The sequence below is a fragment of the Chrysemys picta genome, chromosome 7 (genome assembly GCF_011386835.1).
Source record: "Chrysemys picta bellii isolate R12L10 chromosome 7, ASM1138683v2, whole genome shotgun sequence".
Classification (NCBI taxonomy): Eukaryota; Metazoa; Chordata; order Testudines; family Emydidae; genus Chrysemys; species Chrysemys picta.
In genome coordinates this window covers 33,219,820-33,246,246 of record NC_088797.1, presented here as the reverse complement: position 1 = coordinate 33,246,246, position 26,427 = coordinate 33,219,820, and the positions used below count along the sequence as shown (strand labels likewise).

The window sequence follows — 26,427 nt, the reverse complement described above, 5'->3', positions numbered from 1 at the left end:
GGGGAATGGACATGGGACTATTCCCCACTAGAGGGTGTCTGTTCCCATCCCTGGGCCAGGAGCCTGGCTGGCTCATGGGAGTCATGGTCTCCAGGCCCTGGGTGCCCCAGCCAGGTTGTTCACCCTGCTCCCTGCTGCACTCTAGTGGGGGGTGCACCTGGTTACCAGCCTGGCCCGATCCTACTTAGCCACGAGATGAGTTGGCATCTCAGCCCAGCTGGCTCCTGAACTCAGAGCTGGCGAGGGGCACAGTGTTCTGAGCAGGTGCTGCACGTGCCAGTTGTCTGCAGGCCCTGGGCGCTGTGTAGGAGGATGTGAAGGCAAGTCAGTGATCGGGCTGATGGGGAGGTCATTTGCACAGCTGCCCCCCTCATGCACCCTTACGCCTGAGTGGGCTTCCAGCATCTCTGGTTGGGGGGCTGCATGGGGGCACCTACACCTACCCTCCTAGATACACCAGCCCAAACACAGTTGTGCTTTGTATGTGTCAGCTGTGTCCCCAGCTGTGCGAGCAGCCCTGAGCACAAGGATACGTGCACACCAGTGTGGCGAGGCGAGGCGTCTGGATATCTCCATGCACACCTGTGCACCAGGGTTGTGTGTGGCCCTTGGCACACCTGGACACAAGGCATATACAAGCCTGTGCACTAGCAAGCATTCCCACTAGTGCACTTCCACACTCAGATGTGTGCCCATGCACCCCCACACCCGGGCTGCTGGGCCCCGTCCTTCCCAGCACCCCGCAACGGAGCCAGAATCCTTAATGAAGAGAAAAGTCTTGCAAAAAGCCTGGAGTCACTTTTTAATTAATCAGAAAATCTCCCGATGAACCAGTTTCACGTTTTCGACTGCGGCAGGGGAATCTGGGGGCTTTGATAGGAGAGTCCTGCTGTGTCGCTCGATCTGGGAATGGGGGAGACGCAGGGGGCTGCAGGAATGATGGATGGATAGGAGTAGATAGAGGGCTGGAGGGGAATGGATAGAATGGGGTGAGGGTATGGGGGAGGGATGGGTGGATCGATGGAGGAGGGGTGAAGGAGTTCGGGAGGGAGGGATGGTGGCGGGGGGATTGATGGAGGAGGGGTGGGGGACGTGGAAGGAGGTGGGTGAAATGAGCACTAGATCCTCCTAATAATGCTGCAGAAAGGCCAATAGGCCCTGATCCTGAACCCATCTCCACTGCCCCCTCCCCACCTCAGTACTGAGGGCTGGGTTCATGGAACTCTTCCCCCCCCCCCCCCCACGTGGCATTGCACCAGCCTCACCACCTTGGCGCAAGGGTTCTGGCTTCTCTCCAGCCCCCATAGCCTGATGTTGGGTTGGGTCAGGAGGCGGGAGCACCTTGCCTTGCCCAGACAGTTGGGGTCACTCGCTGCTAACTATGAGGGGAGCTGTCCTTGCAGAGCTCAGCCAGTGTCATCTTGTTGCATTGAGACTGGAGACCAGCTGTGGGGCTGGTCTAGGGCCTGGAGGTTCATGGTAGCTGGTGTGCACATGTGCATAATACAGTAGGTTTGGTGTGCACTTCTGGATGTGGGGCTGCATGTGTACAATACACAAGGGGAGTGTAGTTGCTGTGTGTATAGCAATCGGATAGATTGTATACACATTTGCGTGTACTGGTCTGTGTGTGTGTAAACTGTGCATATAGCTGCGGGGGGCTGTCTCTGAATGTGTGTGTAAATGCCCTGTGGATTTCATTCACACAAACTTTCTCAGTTTTGTTGTTTGCAGGGGGTGCAGGACTCGGAGCAGCCCCCACCCCCTGCAGGCTGACCACCCTGTGTGTGCCAGAATGGTCAGGTGGCGTTTCCCCAGCATGCAGCCCCCCTCTCCACCCCCGGAGGTGGCAGAAGGAGATTCGACCTCTAAGGCCCATTTAGCTGCTGACTGAGGCTGTCGACCAAGCAGATGTTTGTCTTGGGATTCTGTGTGGTGGGGGCTTGAGTCCTGCTAGGAGCTGGTCTGAGACCTGGCAAACGCATCTCACAAAGGGGCCCCAATCAACAATGAAACTCATTCCCATACGATCTCTGGGAGCTCGTACTGAGTCGGTGTCTCTTAGAGGGGAAAGGCCCCTGGTCCCAGTCCCTCCACCCTGGGGCTGGATCAGAGCTTGTGCCCCCTAGAGGGGAACAAACCCATTGCCTTCTCCCCCTGCCAGTGGCTGCATCTCTGCTGCTGAAGCCCCTGGCAGGTGAGGGGGTCCCTGCAGCTGGGCGAGGTCAGGAGCTGGCCCCGGCGCTCCCTGATTAGAGCTGTCGCTGCATTACGCCGAGCGCGCCGGTGCAGCCAGAGCCCTGATTGCTCCCACTCGTCAGCCTTCCATGCTTAATTATACCCCTTAGGCTTCCGTTTGGCGGCAGCCCTCCGCCTCCGCTGCCGGAGTGATGCCAGCAACGACTCTCCCACCAGGGCGGGGCCCAGCCCCTCGCCGTTAGGGCCATGCTCCTCAGTCTCTGCACATGGAGCCTCGCTGACCGAAATTTGGGCCCTGTTATGGCATCTGCTTTATTAGTAGCATTACGGTTGTGCCTGGATGCCACATTATGGCGTGAGCTTTATTAATAGCACTACAGTAGCACCTAGAGGTTCCATTATGGCATGTGCTTTGTTAGTAGCATTACGGTAGCATTTAGAGGGCGGGCCCCAGCTGAGATGGGGGAGCCGCCCTATTAGAGTGTGTGCGGTAGCAACAGGAGACCCCATCTGATAATGGGCACACAATATTGGGACCGCAGTATTAGCAGCATTATGGTAGCACCAAGATTTCCTATCTGAGACTGGGGCCCCATTATGTGTGGGGAGGAGGGGGAAAGTCGGGGCAGAGGGGAATGTGCAGAGCTGTGCAGGGGTGGGGGGGTGAGCATGCAGGGCCGGGGGTGGGACACATGAGGTGGCAGTTGAGTGTGCAGGGCTGTGTGCGGAGGGCACGTGGTGGGAGTCCGAGGGGAGGGAAGCATGCAGGGCTGTGCTTGGGGAGTGGGTGGTGATAGGAGTGGGGAAGGGACGGGTGCCTGTAGAACTGTGCAGGGGTGGGGAGGGCTTTGCGTGGGGATGCAATAGAGCCGGGGAGGGGTGCCTGTAGGGCTGTGCATGGGGAGGCGATAGGAGCTGGAGGGGGGCGCTTGTAGGGCTGTGCATGGGGAGGCGATAGGAGCCGGGGGGGCACCTGTAGGGCTGTGCATGGGGAAGCGATAGGAGCCGGGAGGGCACCTGTAGGGCTGTGCGTGGGGAGGCAGTAGGAGCCAGGGGGGCGCCTGTAGGACTGTGCAAGGAGGGGCAGCACAGCTGTGCATGGTGGTGAGCTGTGCTGTGTTGTACTGTGTCCCCCCCTTCCTCCAGGCACCCCTTAGAATGCTGTATCTCTCACAGCTCCAGTTACCACATCAGCTTCATCTCTGGGCTGGAAGACCCTGGGGAGGGGAGCACAGGTGGAGGGAGGATGGGGACTCTATGGATCAGAGATCGACAGCTCCCACTCCTCCTCCTCCTCCCCCTCCTCCTGCATCAACTTCTCTCCCCCCCCCCCAATAATGGTCTTGCAATGAAGTGCTTGGGTGGGATCGATGCCCGGTGGCATCTTGCAGCCAATTTCACTCTAGCAAATAGGACTCAGGGCCTGGCTTGGGCTTGGGCCTGTTAATATCTCCCAGCCCTCTTTCCCCCCACCCCAGCACCAGGGGCCAGCTCTGGAGAACCCCAGGGCCACTAACTTTACCAGGTGGGGGCTTAAGTGAAAATATTTCCCCTCTCAGAGGAAGCCAGCTGGGCAGCTCATCCCCACGCTGGGCATGGAACTCTCTGGCTGGAGAGAACCCAGAGGGCTGCAGGGAGCAAGGCTTGGGGCAAGGGGGCCCTCAGAGTCAGTGCTGACCCTGGTATGGCACCCACTTCATGCCTTGCATCTCAGCGTTCGGTGAGGGATCCTTGTACAAACAGCCCCTGTGCCCTACCCCAGAGGCGGCTGCATCTCAGCACCAAAGAGCTCCCGGCACTTGGGGTGGATGATAACTCTATCACTTTCCTAATGAAGCACAACATTTAACACAAGCTCTTGCATTCCCATAACTCCGTTAACCCCATCAGCTCCCCCAGCCCATCAGCCTGGCTCCCAGCAGGCTCCGCACCCCCCTCCACTCTGCTCCTTTGTGCTGCAGGAGATGATGGACATTGTGACCCTGGGAAGCTTAGCAGTAAATTGCAGGAGTGGAAGGGTGTTGACATTGTCGGTGGTGCAGGTGGGCTCTTCATCACCTGCTGAAGGAACCAATTTTCAAGGACTACCTGCCTCATTCCTTTCCCTGCCCCACCTCCAGGGATGGGATGTTACTGGCTCGTCCCCTGCCCCCGGGCTGGGCTCAGGACCCCTTGCATGCAGCTGTGACCACAGGGGTATACATTGAATAGAATGGCTCTGGTTAGAAGCAGTGGGGTCTAGCGGATAAGCTACAGGGCTGGGGCTCAGGATACCTGGGTTCTATTCTTAGCACTGGAATGGGAGCGAGGTCTCGTCGTGGTTGGAGGAGGGGACCTGGGAGTCAGGACTCCAGGGTTCTTGGGAAGCCACCAGGATGGTGGGGGAAGAAAGCCATGAACCAGTGTGGAAAGACACGAATTCCACGACAAAAGGGAGCTGGATTGAAGCATCAAAACTGCTCACTCCTGGAACAAAGGCGGAGAGTGAAGATTTCAAACCCCAGCTCTGCTTTCCCCCTACCTGTTCCCTGCAACAATAGAGAGACTGTCAGCTAGTTGTAAGTTATTAATTTCTAATGCCACAATTACTTCATTATATGGCAGGGCGATGAATAGCTGGGGGTTTTGCACAGGCAAATAATTATTTGAGTCAAAATTAATTTACTAAGTGGAGCAATTCTTCACGGGAAATGTCAGGGGGTTTTGTCTCTTCTTTTTTTTTTTTTTACTCCCAATCCTACATAATAAAGTCATCATGGGAAACACTGCTACCATGTGTCATAAGTCCCATATGGGATTTTAAATGGTGGGGGGTTTTGCTCCCCTGCCTCAGAGCCACAGCAGGAGAGAATGGGGTGTGCAGGGGTGGAGCCAGAGAGGGAACACATAGTGAGGTGGAAATGGAGGTAGGGGTAGCTGGGGATAGGACCCTGCAGTCCTGACTCCAATTAGCCCCCCCTGCTGTAACCACTTAGTCCCCCACGCCCTCTTAGAGCTGGGGATAGAACCCAGGTGTCCTGTCTCCCTTGTGTACTCAGGCCATTAGTGCCCATGTGCCAGGCTCTGAGTGGGCCAGTACTCCCTATGCCACCTTTCCCCCTCCCCGCAACCAGTAGCCCAGCCCAGGTGGTTACTTGGGCTCCAGACCCCATGGGTGACTCATCATGGGGGGGACAGGACACTGATTCAGGAGACCCCTTCGTGCGTGGAATGAGGCAGGGCATAGCAGTGTTTTTTAGTGGGGCATGTTCATACAGGTGGGGGAGAAGGGGGCTAGGTGGCAGGGATGGGGAAGAGGGGGAAGATAGTGCAGAGGGGGAGGGACAGGAGGGGTATATTACATATTAAAGCTGGAAGGAGCCTCAGGATCGGGGAGTAAGGTCCCCTCAACCCCATCCAGTTCGTGGGGCAGAATCCCAATCCCTGCCTCTGAATACAACCCCAGGGACTCCAAGAAGGGCAATGGGCTTAGGGGGCTAAATGGGAGGAGCAGGGAGTCAGGACTCCTGGGTTCTATCCCCAGCTTTCCTGCTGTCGCCTTGTGGGGAGGGACTGGTCCCTTCCCTCCCCATGCCTTGGTTTCCCCACTGCATGAAATGGGGACTGCCCCTCCCCTGGAGGCTGAATTCCCACCTGCAGAGTGCTGGGAGATCCATGGGGAGGCGGGTGTTGTGTGATAGTGGGTGTCAGGAGAGGCAAGTGGCTGGAGGGGGCAGATGCCATGAGGGGGAGGATGTTACAATGGAGGGATGCAGGGGTCACTGCAGGGGGCACCCCAAATCTCTGGATCTTTTGGAGGAATCCATGGCCGGCTCCCTGAGTGTGTCTTCCTACCCCGGCAGGGCCGAACTGGCACAATCCTGCTGTGCCCCCTAATCCTTTTAGCACCATGGACAATCTGTGATGCCCCCCGTAATTTTCTCAGCCTCTCTGTCCCTGGGGACAGATTTCCCCCCATCTGCAACAGAGGAATGAGGAAGGCAGCCAAGCAGTGGACAAAAACTGAGTGAGCCCCATGGCAGGTCAGTGGGGCGCTCTGGAATTAGCAGGGATGTGGCTAGTGGCCCCTGCCCCTTAAATCCAAACTGCCGGCACCTTCACTCTGTGTAATGAGAGCTGGGGAGGGGGCGGTGCCGGGCTGGATGGACCCATCACGACAGAGACCCGATCACGGTTTGGGGCTGTGCAATGCCTGGCACAATGGGGACCCAGATCACAGCTGGCACTACCCTAATACAGCTAATAATCCTTACTGCTAATCCAGCCCCCCAATCCTGCCCCCTGCTCTGGGCCCAGAATCAAGCCCTGCTTCAAAGCCCAGCTCCCACCACATGGAACTGACCAGTTAAACCAGGCTCATCTCCCAAGGGCTTCTCTTTGCCTCATATCCCATCGGCATGGGGGCTCTCATCTTTGGGCCTGAGCACTCTGGGGAGGAGCGACAGCCTGATCTCCCCCCCACACCCACGCGACCGGATGAAAAGGCTCAGCATGATGGGCCTGAATTATGCAATGATTGCCGCTTCCTTTGGGTCTGGCTACAGCGGGGGTGGGAATCCAGACACCTGCATCCCAGCTTGGGGGGGGGGGGGGAATAGGCCATGGGGACCTGGTCTCTGATGGGATTGGGTGGAGGTTGAGCATGTGGAAGAGACAGGCAGTTGGGAGGGGGAGGAGAAGTGGGAGGTAGATGAATATGGAGTCTCTGCTCTAACCCCGTAGAGCCCATTCCCTCCCCTGCCCCAGAGCTACGGATAGGACCCAGGAGTCCTGGCTCACAGGCCCCCTGCTCTAACCAGTTGATCCCACTCCCCTGTCACAGCTGGGGATAGAATGCAGAAGTCCAGACCCCACCCCCATCTAACCCACTAGAGCCCCCAGGATCTAGCAACAGAACCCAGGAGTCCTGGCTCCCAGCCCCTCTGTTCTAACCCACTAGACCATGCACCCAGAACCAGCTGTAGAATGCAGGTCACCGACTCAGCTGCATTGCTGCTGCCTAACGCATCTCTACCCGCACCCCCACTATATGGCACCCCAGAGGCAGCTGCATCAGCCCTGGCGAGAGATGCCTGTACAAATGGCCCCCAAAACCCCCCAGAGGCGGCCGCATCTGAGCGATCTCTGTGTCTGGTTTGCATATTGCTCAAGGAGCACTTTGGAAGCGGTGAGGGTGGAAGGTGCTAGAGAAAGCCGCGTCTTTTGCTCTGATGAAGATATGTAGAGGCAGGCAGGCCCTGAGTTTCTCTCCCTGCGTCTCTCGCTGTGCTTGTGCTGTGTGCATGTGAAAGCCCAGCGCTGCTGGTTGCTGGCTCTTTTTCCATCTAGGTCACCCAACACGCAGGGAATTTAAAGGGACGCTCGCAAGACAAACCCCTTGGGTTTCAGCGGGAGAAATCACTCCTTTCTTCCCCTCCCCCTCAGGCTGCCCCAGCCAAAAGACCCTTTAAATAGTGAATTTGGCTCCCAGCTGGGCCCTGCTTGTTCCGTTTGGCTGGGAGGGTTTGAGTGGGTTTGGCTTGCAGCTCCTAGCGTTGGGGATTGTTAAGGCTGGGTAGGTTGTTCTGATTGTCTGGTCAGAGCTGTATAACCCAGCCAGGGGTTCCCCCCAGGGATCCCTGCATCCAGCCTGAGGCAGCTTGAGCTAGAGCAGACCTGTTAGACAGACATGAGTCTTAGTTTGCCCATCCAGCCGGTATCCATCCTCTTCTGGGGTGGGGTCTGTGTGCACCCGGTGCCTCTCTGCTCCCAGGGACGACTCGGGGTGGGGTCAGTGGATTGTTATTAAATTCCCCACCCCCTAATGGGGCTGTAAGTTGTTGCTGGGGTTCCAGTATTGATGCTCACTGGTCTGGCGTCAGCTACCGCGAGAACCTCTCAGCCAGGGGGAGAGCACTGGGCTCCTGGATTCCCTCCCCAGCCTTGGGGTTAGAGCAGGGGAAGGGGGAAGAGAATTGGGATGTAGAGGCAGAACTCTTGGGTTCTAGCCCTTGCTTTGCTCCCCCTGGCATGGCTGACACTGGTGGGGGAGCTCCGTCTCCGCTCAGTGCCTGTTTCCCTGGAATGCTGCTTCTCCTCACAGCAGAGACCATGAGAGATTTCATGGCCTGAAGGTCTGTTAGGAGCATCCTGCGGACGAACCCAGGGTTGGTCCGCAGTCTCTCTCCCATCCCATCCAGCCCAAGCCCAGGGCTCGAAATCAGGCCTGTCCTCCAAGGAAAGGGTGAATTGTGTGCGTGGGGCTGAGCCCGCAGTGCGTAGGGGCAGCTGTCACCCCACGGCAGCTGTGTCATCGCTCACCCGCACCCCACACCCCCTCCATGCCACGCCTGCCGCACAAAGGAGAGGCAGAGAGGAGCTTGATGAGGCCTCTGTGAGCTGCATGTTAACCAGCTCCCTGCACCCACCTCATGCAGGACCCTCTGTGTGGAACTTGGAGCACAGCTGTGTGCACGCGTGGCGGGGGGGGGGGAATCTGGGGAGGGGGATCATGCGTGTGTGTGTATATACTTGGGGAGGGGTGTGTATACTTGGGGAGGAGTGTGTGTGTATACCTGGGGTGGGGGTTGTGGGTGTGTGTGTACCTAGGGAGGGATGTGCATGTGCGTGTGCATTAGCTCTCCCTGATGAATTGCTGCCACCTTCCTGAACCTTAGCAACCCTTTTCAAGCCAAACGTTAACAGTTTCTGGTTGAAGAAGATGGGGGGGGGGGCTTATTTCCCTCTCCCCCAGTCGCTTGCTCCCCTGGGCTAAGTGAGGCCAGGCCCAGCCAGTGCTGAGATGTGAGATGGCCAAGGCAAAGACCACGACCCACAGTGCTGCAGGGAGAAGGGCAGGGCCGTTCTCTCCTCACAGTCAGTGCTGGGCCCAGTGCCCCAGGGCAGCACTAGGGGGCGCTTTAGAGCAGGGCAGGGGCTCTCCTCTGGCAGTCAGTGCTGAGCCCGACCCCAGTGCCACTTTCTGGCTGACCTGCTCCTATTAGTTCTCTAACCTTTGTTTGTGTGCATAGCACTTCCTCCTACTGGCCTGAGTCAGACCTGCCCAGTTGCTGATGGTTTATGGGGGTAACTATAAACAGGGCTACTGCAACTGGGAGGCGTGAAGATTTGATAGGGCTGATCACAGTTCACACAAGTGACCCAGTTACACCAGTTGTCCTGGAGGAAGCCTAATAAACCCTTCGCACTGCAGCGGGGGCACTATTTTTATGATGCACACTGTACGGAAATGAACCCCGTGTGCCTGCCTGTCTATCTATCTCTGGTGTGACCTGCATTGCTGCAGAAGTTAAACCCTTGAGCCCACCTGCCGCTGGGCAGGCTGGGGTGTGGACGGGGGAGCCCCCATCCCGCTTTGACTGCCAGCTGTGCCCCTCACCCCGGCCTCCGGTGTCAGTTCACGTGGTACTGCTGAGCGAATTGGCGCGGCGAGAGCTAACTCGAGTGCCTAACCAAGTGGTAAATGTAATTCAGTCGTCCCTGCGACAGACGGCCCAGGGATGTGACGCTGCCAGTTACAATTACGTCCTGCTTTCAAGAGAAAGCGTGGGGATGTGAATGGGAAGAAAACCTATCCCGAGTCTTGGGAGCCCTCTTGAGTTGCGAGTGCTGATAAAAGGTGAGCCCTGTAATTGTGTGGACCATGGAGGCCTGACCCGCTCAGTATAACTGACAGTCAGGAGTGCCAGTGCGCCAGCTAGCCAGCCCTCTGCGCCAGCCGGCGTATTTTTAGATTGCTAACGGAAGAGGAGGAGGGGCTGGAAATCTCCATTCTTGCTTTATTATCATTATAAAGGTTTTATTGGCAGCCACGAGAGATTTCTGGCTTATCATCTCACCGAGCGCCTCAGCTTTTTGGAAAGGTTTGTTAAATTGGAATAATAATTAAGGGGGAGAGACCCTAACTGAGATCGGGGGTCCCGTCGTGCCGGGAGCTGCACAGACATCCCCAACTCAGCTTGGGGACCCCGTTGGGCTGGGTGCTGCACAACTGCTCTCCTCCTGGCCGAGATCAGAGACCTTGTGGCAGGCACCGCACAGACCGACTGAAATCAGGCCCTGTGGTGCTGGGCACTGCACAGACACCGCCCCCTCCATCTCCCCCACCACCAGCACCCCGAGATCCATGGAATCTGGGATAAAGCTCTCCAGGGCTGGCTTTCTCAGCACGGATTCGGCCTGGCTAAATACACTGCTTCAGGGGGAAAAGCAAACATGGATTTTTCTCGTTTCGTTAGAAGATGGAGGAAAAAGAAATATAATAACGATGCAGCTTTTGTTAGTAAATGGGAAGGGGCTGTGGTGTAATGGGGGAAAGCCTATTCCCAGCTCTGGGAAGAAAGTGGGACTAGTAGTTAAAACGGGATGCCTGGGGGTCAGGACTCCTGGGTTCTACCCCAGTTCTGGGACAGGTGTGGGGTCTAGGGGTTAGCATGGGAGGCCTAGGGGTCAGGACTCCTGGGTTCTATCTCCAGCCAGCGCTGCCCAAAGAGAGATTTTTTCCCCCAGGCCCCCCAGTTGAGAAGGCCCCCAAACTGAGTGGCACACAGGGTCGCAGTGCTGCTCAGGTCTGGTCTGTCACCTCTCTGCCGTGAGAGAGGGGTGGATGTGTGCCTGGGTGGGCCATTCCTGAGATGCGCTGCAACCCTGTGTGCCATAGCTCAGAATGGGGAGTAGAGCCCAGCCTCATGGGACAGGTGCAGCCGATGTGCGGTGAGTGCAGGGCGGGCTCACCCTCCAACCCCTCTTTCCTCCCTGGGCTCCCCTTAGTGGGAATTTTGTTGGAAGAGTTGTGGGGCCTGTTTCAGATTTTGCCCCAGGGCCCCAAAAACCTCTCTGCAGCCCAGTCTCCAGCTTGGGGAGGGGAGTGGGGTGCTGGGAGCCAGGACCCCTGGGCTCTGTCCCCAGCTGTGGGAGGGGAGTGGGCTCTAGTGGTCAGAGCAGGGGGTTGGAAGTCACGACTCCTGGGTTCTATCCTTGGTTTGCTAGGCGCCCTCAGCACAGGATTGCACATCTCCACGGTTTGTGCCTTCTTGTAAGATTCTGAGCTGGGTCCCAGGGACGGCGCCGGGTTGTGGCTGAATGTCTGAGAAGCAGCTCTTCTCCCAGGGCACCACATGGGCAGGAGCCATCTCCGCCCATCACTTATTAATAACCTGCCGTCAGAGGGGAACCTGTTAGTGTGGGAGCCAGGACAGATCTGCCTCTGTCCTGGGCCCACCATTGCTGGGGCTGGGCACCGGCAAGCGGTAGGGGGGTGGGGCAAGGAGAGGGGACAAGATGGGGGGTTGGAGGGGTGAATGGGAGAGTGATTTCCACACCTGGTGGGGGGAGGGTAGAGGGGCTCTTGGGGTGGGGGAGGGAAGGGGCAGGACAGAGCTTTCTCCTGGGAAGGAGGGAGGGGTGGTCAGTCCCACTGTGAATCGGGGGAATGGGGTCAATATGCCATGGCCCGTCCCCATTCTGCTCCTGTCCCTTCTGCCCAGCAGCCCTGGACGCCTTTGGCGCGGGCGCAGTAATTAAAGCTGCCCCAACGCGCTTGGAGCCACCTGGCACCCGATCAGACTCGTTAGCTTCTAATTAACAATTACCCTTTATTGCCCTTTAACGAGGAATGGGGCACATGGACCAAGCCAGAGCAGCATCCGCAGCCTCCCCGGACTCCTGTGTCCATCTGCGCCATCACTCCTCTGCCCAGCTGAGCTCCCAAAGGATCCTGAAGGTCCTGGTACCTGGCTGGGAGCGCCTCAGCTCCAAAGGTGACATCATCTGGGGCAACGCCTGCTGAGATGGGCAGTGCCGAAGGGTTGGCACTCTGGGCCAAAAGCCTGTGGTACCCAGGACTGTCGCCCTAGCACAAGGCTGCCCCAATCCTCACCCACCCTGATGCAGGCAGCGCTCAGCCCTCCTAGACGACTCTATTACAGGTGCACCCACAGGGTGAGCAATGAGCTGTTGATGCAGCCTGACAGCTGGATGGAGCGAGATTGATCCCGCTCAGCTGCCTGGCGGGCGACCTAGCCAAAGCCAAGAGATTGATGGAGCAAAATAGCTTCCTACCAACAAACCACCCTTGATCCTGGGCCCTGTGCAGGGTGAGGGCTGTGGGTGCCGGGATTCTGATTGTACTATGATCGCCCTACTCCCCACCCAAGAGGCAGCTGCATCTCAGCAGCAGGCCAGGGATCCCTGTATAGACAGCCCCACATCCCTCCCGAGAGACGAGATTTTCATTAGGGGGATGTGTGAATTTCAGTTATTAGTTTGTATTATTAGTATTTGTTTCTACATATTTTATCCCAAACTCAGATTAGTATTAATACATGTATTAGGGTAACCCCTAGAGACCATAATGGAGATCGGGGGCTCATTGTGCCTGGTGCTGCACAGATCCCTCTCCCCACCCCCCAAGTGTGGGGCCCTCCCTCTGTGCCAAGCTGCACAGTGCGAGGAACGGGGGACAGAGAAATGACCATAGAGACCTGTTCAGTTATGGTTTGGAATAAGGTGAAGAGGTGGGGGAGTTGGCAGAGCAAGCTGCTCTTGCATCCATGGGAGGAGAGGCTGCAGTTCTCAGTTGGGATGATGTGAAGAAGGGGTTCAAAAAAGGGAGTTTGAAGGGGACCCCAAACCCAACAGGATATATGGGGGGGCAGGAGTTAATGTCTGGGGGCAGCGATGAGGGGCTGGCAAGCTGGACAGGCAGTAGGACTGGTAGCGTAAACAGAGCTGGCATCTTCCCGGGCATGGGGGCCATGTAATGCCCCTGACTGTTGTCATCACGTGGGCAGCGTCCCAGCAATCCCAGAATGTGAGCTGGAGGTGGCACTTCAGGGGGAAAGGGCTGCCCCAGCATCAGCGGCTGCCTGCTTTCTTCTGCACCCCTCTAGCACAGTGCCCGCTAGGGCCAGACTGGGGCATTGGGGCCAGCACTGACAGCCAGGGGAAAGTGCCCCCCACTGAGCCTCCACTCCCTGCAGCACAGTGCCCCCTAGTGCTGCACTGGGGCAGTGCTGCCTGTGAGGTCCCGGGTGACCATCCCCTGCAGAGCACTGTCCTGACTCCTCCATGTCTACCTGGAATAGCCCCATGTCCCAGACCAGGGGCAGTAAAGCAGAAAACCACTTTGCTATTGATTTGTCCACCGAGGTTAAGTGGCTGTTGGCAGCCCCAGCACACTGAGATTGGGCTGTAAAGGGCTAGTAGATGGCACCACAGGTCTGCCAAACAAATGGCACGCCCACAAAAAGCATCGCATGGCTGGCCGGGCACGTCAGGCCAGGGCACAATGGATCGTTCTCAGGGTCGTCAAATATGGGCCACCCCAGAACACCAGACTGGATGGGCCCATTGTTCTGATCAGGGGCAGCAGGGAGAGGTGGGATACCAGGCTGGATGGGCTCATGGGTCTGATCCATGGTTCTGATCCACGGTGGCAGGGAGAGATATGGTGGCACGGAGAGATATGGGACTACAGGGCCCTTTGGTCTGATCCAGGGGCCGGGGGGGATGCAATGGGCTGGAGGAGCATTGATCGGACTGCCTGGCAGTATGGGGAGCTGAGGGAATGTTGGGAAGCATCTCTCTCCTCACAGATGTCTCTGAACAAAGCATCCGGTGTTGGCTTGGGGGCCCATCCAGGGCGTGGTGGAGCCTCCTCCAATACACTGCTCATCACGAACAGACAAGCAAGTAGCCTGTCAGTCACTCCTGACCGGCAAGGAAGCAGGGGCCCAACCATAATCTTGGGGGGAATTCAGGAGGATCCCCTTGATGGGGTTATCCCGGGAGTGTGGAGAACCCGACAGGAATTAGGCCCCAATGTGGTTCACACTGTCCTTAGCCTTTTTGTGCATTGAAAAGCACTGGGAAAGAAAACCTTCCTTCCCTGTTTGTTGGGAAGCAGCCAAGTCAGGGACAGGTGGGTTCATTTGGAGGTGGCATAGATGGTGGCAGCCATTTTGTTGGCGTCTCTGTCAGCAACCATCTTGGGATCACACTCCCAGTTGAGAAGGTCTTAATATTCCCATTGCCCCCTTGCAGTAGACAGACAAGGCTAGTGGGCAGCCGTTTGTTGGCGGTCAGGAAGGCAGTGTCTTTTATCTGGCTTGACGTGACTGGCATCAGCTATCTTGGAATCACGCATCTTGTCAGGACAATCCTTGTCTTAATACTCCAAGTGCCTTGTTGAAAGACAGAGAAGAAAAGGTGAGTGGCTGCTGGACGTCTGAGTTCCCTGAAGCGACAGTCATTTTGTTGGCCCGGGTGATGGCAGTCATCTTGGGGTCATATGCCTGGTTGGGAAGGCCAAAGTCTTAATATTTCTAGTATCTTTTTGAGACACAGAGACAGACAGACAAGATTAGTGGGCAGTTCACTAAGGCAGTGGCCATTTTGGTTGGTGTGAGCAGCAGCAGCCATCTTATGGTTGTATGCACAACTGGGAAGAGCCCAGTCCTCATATTTCCAGTGTCTTCCTGGGACAGACAAAGAGACAAGATTAGATGTCAAAGTTCAGTGAAGTGGTGGCCACTTTGGTATCTTGCTTGTCAGTAGCCATCTTGAGAGACATACAGTTTGTTGGGAGGATCAAAATATTAATATTTCCAATGGCTTCTTGACAGATAGATGGCCAGGAATAGCAGACAGTCTGCTGTCTGAGCTTGACTGAGGAGGCGGACATTTTGTTATCTTGCATAGCTTGGGTGATGATACACCTCCCCCTCTTTGAAGAGCCAACTCTTTGTTGGAAAGATCATAGTGTTACGTTTCTGGTGTCTTCTTGAGAGAAGGAAAGACAGACAGCCAAGACTAGCAGGCAGCCAGACGTCACAGTTCACTGAGGCAGGGTCAGCCATTTTGTTGCCTTGCTTGGTGTGGGTGGTAGCAGCCAACTTGGAGATCATACTTCTTGTTGGGAAGATCGTAATATGAGTATTTCTGGTGTTTTCTTGACAGAAAGACAGACAGGCAGGAGTAGCCGGCAGATATCAGAGTTAATTGAAATGGCAGCCATTTTCTTGTCTTGCTCGGCATGGGTGACGGCAGCTATTTTTAGAGCACACTCCTTGGTGGGTAGGTCTTAGCATTTCCAGTGCTTTCTTGAGATAGACAGAGAGACAAGATTAATGGGCAACCAGGCCTCAGAAGCTACCTGGTGGCAGCCATTTTGTTGCTTCACATGGCATTGTAGCCATTTTGGGGATCACGCTTCTCATTGGGAAGGTGGTAATCTTAACAGACAAACAAACGGACATAAGTGGTGGGCAAGCAGACATCAGGCTGGCAGCCATTTTGTTGTCTGGCATGGCACAGCAGCCATCTTGGGGATCATATTGTTTGTTGGGAAGATTGTAATATTAATAGATAGGACCAGACCAGTTGGAAGCAGACATTGGGGAAGTGGCCATTTTGTTGCTTGGAGTGGCCTGGTGGACATTTTGGGGATCATGCTGCTCGCTGAGAAGAGCATAATGTTAACAGACAGACAAAACTAGTGGGCAAACAGAAATTAGGGGTGGTGGCCATTTTGTTGCCTTGTACAATGGTGGCTATCTTGGTGTGGCTAGAGTGGCTCTTGCTGGTCTTGTGAGGTGCATTGGACAGATGACTGTGGACAGCCGGCATACCAGAGCAGTTGTGCCCAGGCAGCGAGTGCTTTGCTCTGTCCCAGAGCTTTATTTGGTGTTCTTGCCACTCAGCTTTGTCAGTTTGTTCATTCCCCATGTCCCCTTTGAACTTCCGATGCTGGGGAGCAGCTTAAATCTCCCCCCCGAGTAACCCTCAGCCCCTGCAAGGGGCTACTGCCCCTTCCCCCAGGGTCTTTCCAAATACTGCTCCAGTTCCTCCTCCCAGCCTCATCACATGACTGGATGGGGCTGCGTCTCCCACCATCTCCTCCAGTCTTCTTCCTCCCTCAGATCCTTTCCCCTCCCATTGTTTCTTCCTCTCCTCCCCCATCTCCTCTCCCTCCAGGTCCCTCGTACTGATTCCCTACCCCATCTTCCCCTCCCCACTACTGTGCTGGCTGCCCAGCTCTGAGCAGGGAGCAGAGTTACATGCCAGCTGGGTAGTGATGCCACCAGGACTAGCATCTGTGGCTGTGCAGATATTGGGCTGTTGCAGAGCTAATCAGATCTCATGCTCCTGGTCCCTGGCTAATTGCCAAGGGAAGAGGAGAGTGGTCTGGAGGAAATTCCCCAACCCCATCCCTCACCAGCAGGGCAGTACAGTTGATCCATTACTGCTTGGGCCTTGGCTCACCTGAAGTATGAGGTACATTAGCCACGATGCAGGAATCCAGGAAAGAAAACCCAGGGGCGGGGGGAGACCGGGCTGGATGGGCCCATTGGTCTGTTCCGGGGTGGAAGGGAGAGGGGGAGACTGGCCTGGATGGGCCCATTGGTCTGTTCCGGGGTGGAAGGGAGAGGGGGAGACTGGGCTGGTTGAGCCCATTGGTTTTTTCCAAGGTGGAAGGGAGATTGGCTGGGTGGGCCCATTGATCTGATTCGGAACTGTGAGATAGGGGGTGACCAAGCTGGATGGGCCCATTGGTCTGTTCCAGGGTGCAAGGGAGAGGGGGAGACCGGGCTGGATTGGCCCACTGGTCTGATCCATGGCGGAAGGGAGAAGGGGAGATCAGACTGGATGGGTCCATTGGTCTGATCTGGGACAGAAGGGAGAGGGGGAGACTGGGCTGGATGAGCTTATTGGTCTGTCTGTGGCCTTGGGAACAGGGGAGGGTTAATGGGATAGATGGGCCCAATCCAGAGCAGCTAGATGATACCAGATGGGAGGGTCCCCCCAGTTCCTCTCCCCTGCAGTCTCCTTCCCAGAGCCCTGTGCCCCACTGCTCCGCTCCGCTCCACCCCCTCTGCTGCCAGTGACCTGCTTAGCAAAGGCTGAGCTGCAGTGAGGGGCATGGGCAGTAGGGGGCTCTCCAGAGTGCTCTGCCCCAGGGAAGTGCTGCCCCCACCCCATGGCAGTCTGTGTCACAGCTAGGGGCCAATATAGGGGATGCCTTCCCAGTGACTCCAGTGCCCTATTTGCTGACGTGCCCATCTCCCCACAGGCCCCCATAGCACCCAGGAGTAGGTGGGATTCCCCTTTTCGAGGGGCATCCCCAGCATCGCCACACCCAGCTTGGAGGTCCAATATGCACCCCTGTGCAGCTGAGACATAGCTTGTTCCTCTGCCTTTTGTGTTAAAGGAGAAACCCAGCCCAGCCACTAGTGTGTGGCATTGAACGAGTTCCCTGGGCAAAATCCTCCCCACTCCGCCCCACTCTGGGGCAGACCTGAGGCCGATTAGGACCCCTGGGAGCAGGCCAAGCAGGGGGCCAGACTGATCTCTGCTCCTGGGGAGGTGGGTGGTTCTCCTCCCCGCTGGGGTGCTGCGGTGCTGGTACCAGTTAGCCAGGCGCTGTGACCGGGCCATTGCTCAGAGCTTGGGGATGATGGTGCCCTGCTGGCTGGAGAGGAGGCAGGTGAACAGGTTGCGGTGCACTTACAATCAGAGCAGGCCTGGCCACCCCACAGTGAGCCATCTCTGCAGCACTGCCAGCCGCTCTCCTCCTGCAGAGCTTAGGGGTGCTCACCATGCCGGGTACCCAAGGGGCACCCCTCCTCACCATACTATTTGGGCTCCCTCACCACTCTACCCCAGTAACTCTGGCAGGACAGCAGTGACTGCAAAGGGGCATAGAGTACATGCGTTGCCCCAGTGGTCAGTATTATGTATACCGGCCCAGTGGTCCATATACCATGCATTGCTTTAGTGTTACATTATTGTGTGCATTGCTCTAGCAGTGCATACTGCATATGCTAGTCCAGTGGGTCTGTACTGTATGTACTGGCCCAGTGGTCCATATTGGGTATACTGCCCTGGCTTCACCTTATTACAAGGGTAGGCAACCTATGGCATGCGTGCCGAAGGCGACACGCGAGCTGATTTTCAGTGGCACTCACACTGCCTGGGTCCTGGCCACCGGTCCGCGGGGGTTCTGCATTTTAATTTAATTTTAAATGAAGCTTCTTAAACATTTCAAAAACCTTATTTACTTTACATACAACAATAGTTTTGTTATATATTATAGACTTATAGAAAAAGACCTTCTAAAAACGTTAAAATGTATTACTGGCACGCGAAACCTTAAATTAGAGTGAATAAATGAAGACTCGGCAAACCACTTCTGAAAGGTTGCCGACCCTTGCATTATTGCATACATTGCCTCTGCAATGGCATATTGCATATACTACACCAGCAGGCCATGTTACATATACTGACCCCGTGTTGCATGTGATGCCCTACATGCATAGGGTTACCATTCGTCCGGATTTACCCGGACATGTCCTCCTTTTTGTGCTAAAAATAGCGTCCGGGGGGAATTTGTAAAGCACTCAAAATGTCCGGGATTTCCCCCCTCCCCCGGCAGAGCAGAGCGAGCAGCTGGGAGGGCTGCAGGAAAGTCCCGGGCTGGACTCCGGAGCAGCTGTAGAGGAGCCGGATCCGCCCTGCATTCTGAGCCGGCAGCTCTCCCCTGCAGCCCGGTCCGGCAGCACTGTGCAGGGCCAGGGACCGGGTTTTGTTGTGCTGGGGAGCGCAGCCACGTGTCCGGCTCGGCTCGCACAGAGCCCAACACCCTGTTCTGAGCAGCAGGGTAAGGGGGCCAGGGGGCAGGAGAAGGGGCAGGGAGGTTCTGGAGGGGGCAGTCAAGAAACGGGGGGAGGCTTTTTGGGGGGAGTGGAGAAAGTTTTGGGCAGTCAGGGTACAGGTAGGGGGTATGGTCCTGGAGGGCAGTTAGGAGCAGGGGTCCCAGGAGGGGGCAGTCAGGGGACAAGGAACAGGGAGTCTTAGGTAGGGGGTGGGGTTCTGGAGGGCAGTTAGGAGCAGGCGTCCCAGGAGGGGGCAGTCAGGGGACAGGGAGCAGAGGGGTTTAGATGGGTTGCGAGTTCTGGGGGGGGGCTGTCAGGGGGCAGGAGTGCGGAGAGGGATCGGAGCAGTCAGGGGACAGGGAGCAGAGGGGTTTAGATGGGTTGGGAGTTCTGGGGGGGGGCTGTCAGGGGGTGGGAAGTGGTTGGATGGGGCGTGGGAGTCCCAGGGGTCTGTCTGGGGGTGGGGGGGTGGATAAGGGTTGGGGCAGTCAGGGGACAAGAGGCAGAGAGGCTTAGATAGGGAGTGGAGTCCTGGGGGGCAGTTAGGGGCAGGGGTCCCAGGAGGGGGCAGTCAGGGGACAAGGAACGGGGGGAGGGTTGGGGGTTCTGGGGGGGCGGGAAGTGGGAGGGGCGGGGCTAGGGCGGGGCTCCTCCTGTCCTCTTTTTTGCTTGCTGAAATATGGTAACCCTATACATGCATTACCCCATTGATGCAATACTTGGTCAGTATTTCAAGTAACACCCTGCCACTGCATGTTCCATGCATTGCCCCAGTGGGCGATATTGTGCATAACACTCTGTAATTGCTTATTTCATGCATTGTTCCAACTGTGCATTATTCCATGCATCTCTCTGTCTGTTCCTAGTACATGTATCTCCCTGTCACTGCATATCACATGCATTGCATTGGTGGCGCAATATTCCATGCATCATTCTGGGGGTTCACATTGCGTATAACGCCCTGCTGTTGCATATTGCATGCATTGTCTTGGCAGTGCAGCATTGCAAGCCCCACCCCCACCGGTGCAGCCATGGCAATGCTTCTATTCTAATCCTGCTAGCAATCTCTATATGTGCCCAGCAGTTGTCCCGCAGGTGCACTGCCCTGTCCCGCACTGCGTGTGCAAACCGAACAGCAGGCAGGGCATTACTTCCACCCCCTCGTGCTGTAATAACCCCCGTGTAATGCAGTAATTACATCCACAGCTCTAATAAGCAGCATGAGGCACCATAATAGCTGGGACGCAGCAGCCCATCCTCCCATGTGCTGTTAAGCGCTGGTTAGCACTGGAACCCTTGAGCGCTGCACCAGCCCCCCAACTGCAAGGGCAGCAGAGGCTGCACATATGTATTTGGTGGCTCTCAGCTTTCTGAGGGGGCCCAGGGCTGGGAGGCAGGCGTCTCTGCCAGGACTGCTTCCAAGGTGTGACAGGACAGAGGGATCCAAATTTCAGAACCACATGGGCCAAGAAATTAGCATTGGGCAGGAGAGAAAAAATAATCCCACACCAGACTGGGTTAAAACCATCTGGGATCCAACATGGTAGGATGGGTCCATGCTAAGCTCCTGCAGGAAGTTAGTGGCAGAGCTGGGCATAGAACCCAGGAGTCCTGACTCCCAGCCCCCCGTCTCTAGCCACTAGCCACCACTCCATCCCCAGAGCTGGGATAGAATGTCTTGGGGCTGGTGCTCACTGGCACAGATGCACATTTTGCAGTGGCTAGTCAGGGATTCATTCAGTCTGAGCCCTTCCCACCTAGCCTCTGGTGCTCTGGGCCAGTGAGCAGTCCCTGCCTGGCATGCTAGCTGTGTGCCCCAGCTGGTGTCAAGGGCTGGGCCCAACATCCCATCCTGTTTGAATCCGGGACATTATGTGCCCAGGGATCTCGATCACTTATTTCAAGATCTTTATTTCCCCATGGCAGGTCCAGTCCAGAGGGAACAGCTGGCTGTGACTGACTGACTACTGAAAACACACAATGTCCGCACACAGAGATAACTGAAATATATACACACAGTCCCAGACAAACACGCACACTCCCAGAGATAACAGAAATACACACCGTCCCAGACACGCCTGCACGCAGAGATAGAAAAGCACACAGTCACAGACAGGCACAGACAAGCACACCCCCCAAGAGATGATCAGACACACACTCCCAGACAAACACCAACAGATGCTAGCACAGAGAAACATACGCATGCACGTGACCAGAGTGGGAGAGCCAGACCCCCCACCCCATACCCTAAGGCTGAGGTGCTGGGTGGAAGCCAGTGGCTCCCAGCCCATGCGCAGTGCCGTGCCTGGCTCTGGGGCTGGATCCATTCCCACTCTGCTGCAGACAGGCCTTCATCGTTAGCGTATTGACGACGCAAACGAGCTTAGGGCTGAAATTTCAATCGATGGCTCCCGGAACTGGATTAAAGGGGCTTTGATTACTCTGCAGCCCAAGTGAATTAGCCAGAGAGGGGCAGATGCCATCAGGGGATTAAAGAATCAGGGCTAGGGAGAAAAACAGGACTCCTGGGTTCTATCCCCAGCTCTAGGAAGGGAGGGGCGTCTAGTGGTTAGAGCAGAAGGGCTGGATGTCACGTTCTATGCCCGTCTTGGGGAGGACTTTCTCCTCTCACTTTAGCCTGGCGTAAGGGAGCGAGGACTCTGGTCCCAGGTCTGAGCCACGGGGGTGATTGTGTCTGGCACAGGCTGCTGGGAATGGACCTCCCAAGCAGCTGGCTAACAAATCCCATTCCTCCCAGCAAGACTTGGAGTCACAGCAGACGCTTCCCCAAGGCTGTCCTCATGCAGCCACTCAGGGCTTGGAGGGGAGACCTTGAAGGAAGCAGCCATGGTGGGAGGTCATGGGGGGGGCTAAGCCAGGGTTGCTCTCCCCTCAGACTCACACTACAGGGCACTGTGGTGCAGGGAGGTGGCGCTCTCCCCACACAGTCATTGCTAACCCCAGGGCTGCACTAGGGGGCACTGTGCTGCCAGGAGTGGGCTAGGAATTCAGTAGGGGGCATGGTGCTGCAGGGAGCAGGGCAGACCCTCAGTAATGGAGGCTGTGCTGCAAGGAGTGGGGCTGTAGGGGGCACTGTGCTCGAGGAGTGAGGTAGGGCTCAATGGGGGGGAACCGTGCTGTATGGAGCTGCTGGAGGTCATTAACAGGTGCTGTGCTGCAGAGAGTGGGAGCTTGAGGGGCACTGTGGGGCTGGAACATAAGAACATAAAAACAGCCATACTGGGTCAGACTGAAAGACCATCTAGCCCAGTAGCCTGTCTTCCAACAGTGGCCAATGCCAGGTGCCCCAGAGGGAATGAACAGAACAGGGAATCATCCAGTGATCCATCCCTTGTCACTCGGTCCCAGCTTCTGGCAAACAGAGACTTGGGACACCATCCCTACCCATCCTGGCTAATAGCCATTGATGGACCTATCCTCCAGGAATTCATCTAGTTCTTTTTTGAACCCTGTTATGGTTTTGGCCTTCACAACATCCTCTGGCAAAGAGTTCCACAAACTGACTGTGCTTTGTGTGAAGAAATACTTCCTTTTGTTTGTTTTAAACCTGCTGCCTATTAATTTCATTTGGTGGCCCCTAGTTCTTGTGTTATGAGAAGGCGTAAATAATATTTCCCTATTCATTTTCTGCACACCAGTCATGATTTTAGAGATCTCAACTATATCCCCCCTTAGTCGTCTCTTTTCCAAGCTGAAAACTCCCAGTCTTATTAATCTGTCTCCGGAGATGGCAGCCGTTCCATACCCCTTTTCTGAACCTTCTCTGAAGCGGCGCTGTGCTGCAGGGAGTGAGGTGGAGGATTAGAGGGGCACTGTGGGGTGGGGAGCTGGAGAGGTGCTGTGGAGCTGGAGGGGCGCTGTGCTGCTGGGAGTGGGCCAGGGGGCTGGAGGGACGATGTGCTGCTGGGAGTGGGCTGGGAGGCTGGTGGGACACTGTACTGCTGGGAGTGGGATGCAGTTTAATAGGGGGCGCTGTCATGGTGGTGGTCCATCTTTCCAATGAAATACCAAGCCAAGCTCTTTCAAACTTGTGCTCAGGGAAGGTACCTTGGTCCTGCCCCCAGGCCAGGGGACCTTAATTCTGGTCTCTGGCCAAATTCCCACTCACATGATTCCATTTGGCCTCCCCACAATCAGCCAGGAGATTCTCCCTTACTTCTGTCTCAGACTCTGCAGAATCGCTGTGTGACGTTTGAACAGCCCTGGTGCCTCAGCCCAGACGCAGCTGCTTCTCAGCCCTGGGTGGGCCTCCTTCTGGCCTTGAAAAGCCATGCCTGAGAAATGATACGGGGTGCCATGTGGGAGGGAGAATCATTGCAGGGGGCGGGGGAGAGGGGGTAATGCCTGCCTGCTCAAAGCACTAGATCTCACCCCTGCTCCTGGAGCTTGGATAGAACCCAGGAGTCCTGACTCCCTTCCCAGAACTGAGGATAGAACCCAGGAGTCCTGGCTCTCAGCTCCCACCCTCACCCCCTTCTCTGATGTCTCTCCTCCCCCTCTAGGACCAAGGCACCATCGGGGTCATCTTCAACGTGGGCACGGATGACATCACCATCGAGGAGACCAATGCCATGGTGAACGACGGCAAGTACCACGTGGTGCGCTTCACCAGGAGCGGGGGCAATGCCACGCTGCAGGTGGACAACTGGCCCGTCAACGAGCGCTACCCAGCAGGTAAGGCTGGGAGCCGGCCCTGCCACCCACCCTGCCCCAATGCCCGGCCTGTGTGCCCTGTCAGCGGTGGAGGTCGCAACCAGCCCTCATCCCTGCCCGGCCCTGCAAAGGATTCTGGGTAACACTGCCACCCATCGGAATCAGCCCTGATCTGTGCCCATCCCCCCTGCAAAGGATCCTGGGTAAAGTCACCACCCACCTTGGAACTAGAGAGAGACTCTTGGGCATTATAGGGCATCCAGCGTTCAGTGGTGGGAGAAGGCAGATACACCAGGGAAGTCGTTTCCTAGCAGGGGCAGACTGAGGGGGACAGTCTGTAGCTGGGGGGGGTGGAATCTGGGGAGGTGCCCAGGAGGGGGGGCAGTTCCTAGTGGAGGGGGGGGTGAGGTGCCAGTGGGTTGGAGATTTCTAGTGAGGGAGAGGATCAGAGGTGCTTGGGGGGAAATCTGAGGTGCTTGTAGGGGAGCAGGAGGCAGTTCCTCACTGGGAACAGGTATAAGGTGCCTATTGTGGGGGAGGCAGTAGATCTGAAATTCCCTTTCTCAAGGCCCTGGAGGCAGTGGCATCAGCCCTGCTTCCTGCCCTGGGAGAATTCCCCCCAGCCCTTAGCAGTATAGGCCCTAAGACACACACACTCTGGGCTCTGCCCTCTGGTTCTGCTCCAGCAGTTGCAGAGTTGGGGAGTCAGAGGAAGTTACAGGGAAAGATCAGGGGTTACAAGTTGGTTCCGGCCTCCACTGAGCTCCTTCAGCCCCTGGAAATGTCAGGGGGATGGGGAGATGATGCCACATTTGTATTTGAAACCCCCATGGCTTTTCTGTGTCCTGAGTGGGCAGATTCCTGCCACCCCCCATCATCTCTGGCTGCATCACACACAAACCGGCACCTCAAGAGCCAGCCAGGCAAGCTTAACAGGAATCAGGCTCCTGGGAAGGAGCAGGGGATTTGCTCCCCTCGCACCTGGACTGCCAAACTGCCAATTGTTCCCTGTGTCAGCTGGCATCCCTGCCTGGCGCAGAGAATCTGAGCTAGTTCCCAAGGACAGAGCGTCATGAGTGGTCCTGGCCACCACCGCTCACAAATCCATTCAGGGCTGGAGATGAATGTACACACACACCCATGCTCTCTCGCACATGCACACGCATGTGAGCACGGACACACACACACACACAAAGCCAGAAATGTGAATGCAAATCTGCACAACCACACACAGGTATGCAAAGACACACCCAAGCATGCACACAAGTTCGTGCACAAACACAGGTATGCAAAGACAGATGTACACAGACACTACAGGTCTCCAAACACACACACGTGTACACGTAGGCAGTTGCCCAGAGCCATCCCCACAACACACAGCAGCAGAGAACTGCACGTGGAATAGGCCCCAGCACTGGGACAGATGCCTCACGCACACTGACACTCGTCATACACATTTGTGCACATAGGTATCTCCCACAACTACACACTGGCGTGCGCTCCTTCTGCCTAACAGAGCGGGGATGCCACCCTGGACTAGCCACTCCCCAACGCTCATCGGGCCATGCTTGGCAGGCAGAATTGTGGGTAATCATAAGGGGCGTGGCGTGGGTAATCATCAGGGGCATGTCATGCACATGCTGGATTGTCCCTGACACACTAGCAATTTCTAGCAGCAGGAGGCCGGCAGTGATATGCAGTGAGACATGCCCCGCCTGCCACGATCATGCCCCCTTCCCTGGTCTCCCTGCCTACCTCACCCCCGGGCTGCCTCTTCCCAGCCAGTCCCATGTCAAGCCCCTCCCAGGAGAGCAGCCAGATAGCACACACACCAGTAACTTGCACATTCAGGCACACCCCCTGCACACTGGTGTCTTCCACACTTATGTGCGCACCTGGAGACACCTTGCACGCTCCCCTCACACGCTGTGCACACTCCATACATGCACTCATAAGATTCCACCCCACACAACTGTTCAATCTCCTTCCCCATCTCAGTGTGCTCTCTCGCTGTCCTTCCATCGACCCCCCTCCACAGTCCTGCATCCATCCCTGTGCACACCATCTTCTCCCCCACGTACCCCTCCATCCATCCCCATTCACTCCCCTCCACCCATACCCATCCACACCATCTCCTCCATCCATCTCCTTCCACACCCCTCCACCATCTCCATCCACACCATCTTCTCCCCCACGTACCCCTCCATCCATCTCCATCCACACTGTCTTCTCCTCTATCCATCCCCATCCACATCATCTTCTCCTCCATCCATCTGCTTCTACACCCCTCCCTCTGTCCCCATCCACACCATCTTCTCTCCCACATACCCCTCCATCCCTCCCCATCCACACCTTCTTCTCCCCCACGTACCCCTCCATTCATCCCCATTCACTACCCTCTATCCATCCGCATCCACACCATCTTCTCCTCCATCCATCTGCTTCCACTCCTCTATCTGTCCCCATCCGCACCATCTTCTCCCCCACGTACCCCTCCATCCATCCCCATCCACACCCATCCATTCATCCCCATCCACACCATCTTCTCCTCCATCCATCCCCTTCCACACCCCTCCATCCATCCCCATCCACACCATCTTCTCCCCCACGTACCCCTCCATCTCCATCCACACCATCTTCTCCCCCATGTACCCCTCCATCCATCCCCATCCACATCGTCTTCTCCTCCATCCATCTCCTTCCACACCCCTCCATCCATCCCCATCCACAGCATCTTCTCCCCCACATACCCCTCCATCCATCCCCATCCACATCGTCTTCTCCTCCATCCATCTCCTTCCACACCCCTCCATCCATCCCCATCCACACCATCTTCTCCCCCACGTACCCCTCCATCCTTCCCCATCCACAGTCTTCTCCTCCATCCATCCCCATCCACACC

The 26,427-nt window shown here is 56.4% G+C and overlaps 2 protein-coding genes across 41 annotated transcripts in view; both read left to right on the top strand.

The window, feature by feature from the left end:
• Positions 1–26,427, top strand: part of LOC135972852 (serine/arginine repetitive matrix protein 2-like) — a 303,518-nt gene that overhangs the window by 111,639 nt on the left and 165,452 nt on the right. The window lies entirely within an intron of this gene.
• Positions 1–26,427, top strand: part of NRXN2 (neurexin 2) — a 316,444-nt gene that overhangs the window by 242,266 nt on the left and 47,751 nt on the right. For all 40 annotated transcript variants that reach the window (XM_065553022.1, XM_065553023.1, XM_042849667.2 and 37 more), the window contains one exon: positions 23,375–23,546. In XM_065553022.1, the coding sequence (XP_065409094.1) occupies positions 23,375–23,546 (172 nt within the window). The remainder of the gene's footprint in view (positions 1–23,374; positions 23,547–26,427) is intronic.